We start from the raw sequence: 1,707 nt of genomic DNA on the forward strand, positions 1-1,707 counted from the left end.
CTCCATCTGAATATGCATTCACTTTGAGAATATTGTTATGAAAACTATTTGCTATACACTCTCAACATACACATGTCCAGTGTTATATAACTATTGTTAAATTCAAACTAAGCACGCATATTTATTACTGTATTTCCCGCCACTTACGAACCTCTTAAAAATTATGAATTAAAAAACGTATCTTTTGAAGACAAAAAATAGGACAAGCTTGGGTAACGGTTTCCACAAAACCTCAGATGTTATGAGTGCGGGCTGTATGCTTCTTCTTTCTTTTTCTTTCTTGGTGTAGGGTTTCATTCCGATCACCAAATATAAACAAACGCTACAAACCTGCCTGAGGTAACGCATGTCTACCCTATTATTTTGCTAATACATTCACTTTAAACAAAATTGTTTTAAGCTATAAGCGACAAAGTGCTAAAGGATATGAAAATATCGGAGCAAAGCCAACAGTTGTCCACTGATGTGACAAAAACAAATGCTGCTGTGACGATCACAGGGACACGAGTTTCGAAGGTGCGTTTTTTCAAAGAATTTCTTTGTTGTAGAGGTTGTTCTACTTACTAAATGTAGCGTCCTACATAGCGAGAAGTACAGTGTCAGTTTCACCGTTTAATGGATAGAACGACAGAAAATGCTGATTTCATATATGGTACTTTCTTCGCAAGCTGTGCAACACTTAATACTGTGGTATGCATTTAATCTAATGGCATGATCATGAAATAATCTGCTAACGCAAATAATAACGTTAGAAGTGAAACAAAAGCCGCACAGAGAGTAAATCCAAGCCGGTCGGGTAGGAGAGAAGGAGCGGAGCCCCCGATGTGGAATTACAACGAGAGGGTGGGGCAAAGCCCCGGGTTAGGAAGGTTTTTGTCTCGTACGACGATGTTTGTGAATCCCCATGAGGGACTGGCGTGATAGGGGTTGGTCACTTCGCGAAGTTATCAATACTTTCAGTTATAAAATTTGCAATGACAACAAAAGATTCACTCTTATTACAGTGAGAATAATTGAAACAAGGAATAGTAATTGCAAGATTTGATGAATAAAGATTAGATGAAAGTTTTCGTTAATCTTTAGCTCTATCTTGCCGAAGAGCACACCAAGTCTTGGCAGATTAGGCTGTTGAATAACGTTTGTGATGTAATAGTACTGTCCCCAAACTATAAGACACCGTGTCATTACAGAAAAGACAGACACCAATCTATCATCAGTTCGTCGAGGCCGCGAAACTGAATCCTCGGCTGTCCGATAAGGAACATCTGAGAGCGATCACGATTCCCGCCAATAACGACCTGGAAGACCCCGAGATAATGCTTGAGGTAAGGTGTGGGTAAAACTGTCACTGGGTCTGGGCTCTCTCTTGCCGGAATATGAGGTGAAGATTTTGTGGACCAGGCGGGAGGTGGGGAGCGAAGCCACCCATATCACCCGAAAACGCGTCAGTATTTGTTGTTTGCCTGGGTTCTATCCTGCCGGAACAAATGAGGTGAAGATTTTGTAAACCAGGCGGGGGATGGGGGGGAGGGGCAGCTACTTCCACCAAAAAGAGGGTTTAAGGGGGCGGAGCCTCCTATATAACCAGGAAGCGAGTGGATATATTGTGCTCTCCGGGTATTGCCGATATTTCTCGAACTCCCCCCCCCCCCCCCCTTAAATTCCCGTGTGTGTGTATAGACACACACACACACACACACACACACA

The 1,707-nt window shown here is 42.5% G+C and overlaps 1 protein-coding gene across 2 annotated transcripts in view; it reads left to right on the top strand.

Moving 5' to 3' along the window:
- The first annotated feature begins 323 nt into the window (after window positions 1–323).
- The window catches only part of LOC125027637, a 15,892-nt gene continuing 14,508 nt past the window's right edge, over window positions 324–1,707 (top strand). For both annotated transcript variants that reach the window (XM_047616806.1, XM_047616805.1), the window contains exons 1-2: window positions 324–516; window positions 1,191–1,325. In XM_047616806.1, coding sequence (XP_047472762.1) covers window positions 427–516; window positions 1,191–1,325 — 225 coding nt within the window. In that variant the 5' untranslated portion in view covers window positions 324–426. The remainder of the gene's footprint in view (window positions 517–1,190; window positions 1,326–1,707) is intronic.

This window comes from Penaeus chinensis, chromosome 7 (genome assembly GCF_019202785.1).
Source record: "Penaeus chinensis breed Huanghai No. 1 chromosome 7, ASM1920278v2, whole genome shotgun sequence".
NCBI lineage: Eukaryota > Metazoa > Arthropoda > Malacostraca > Decapoda > Penaeidae > Penaeus > Penaeus chinensis.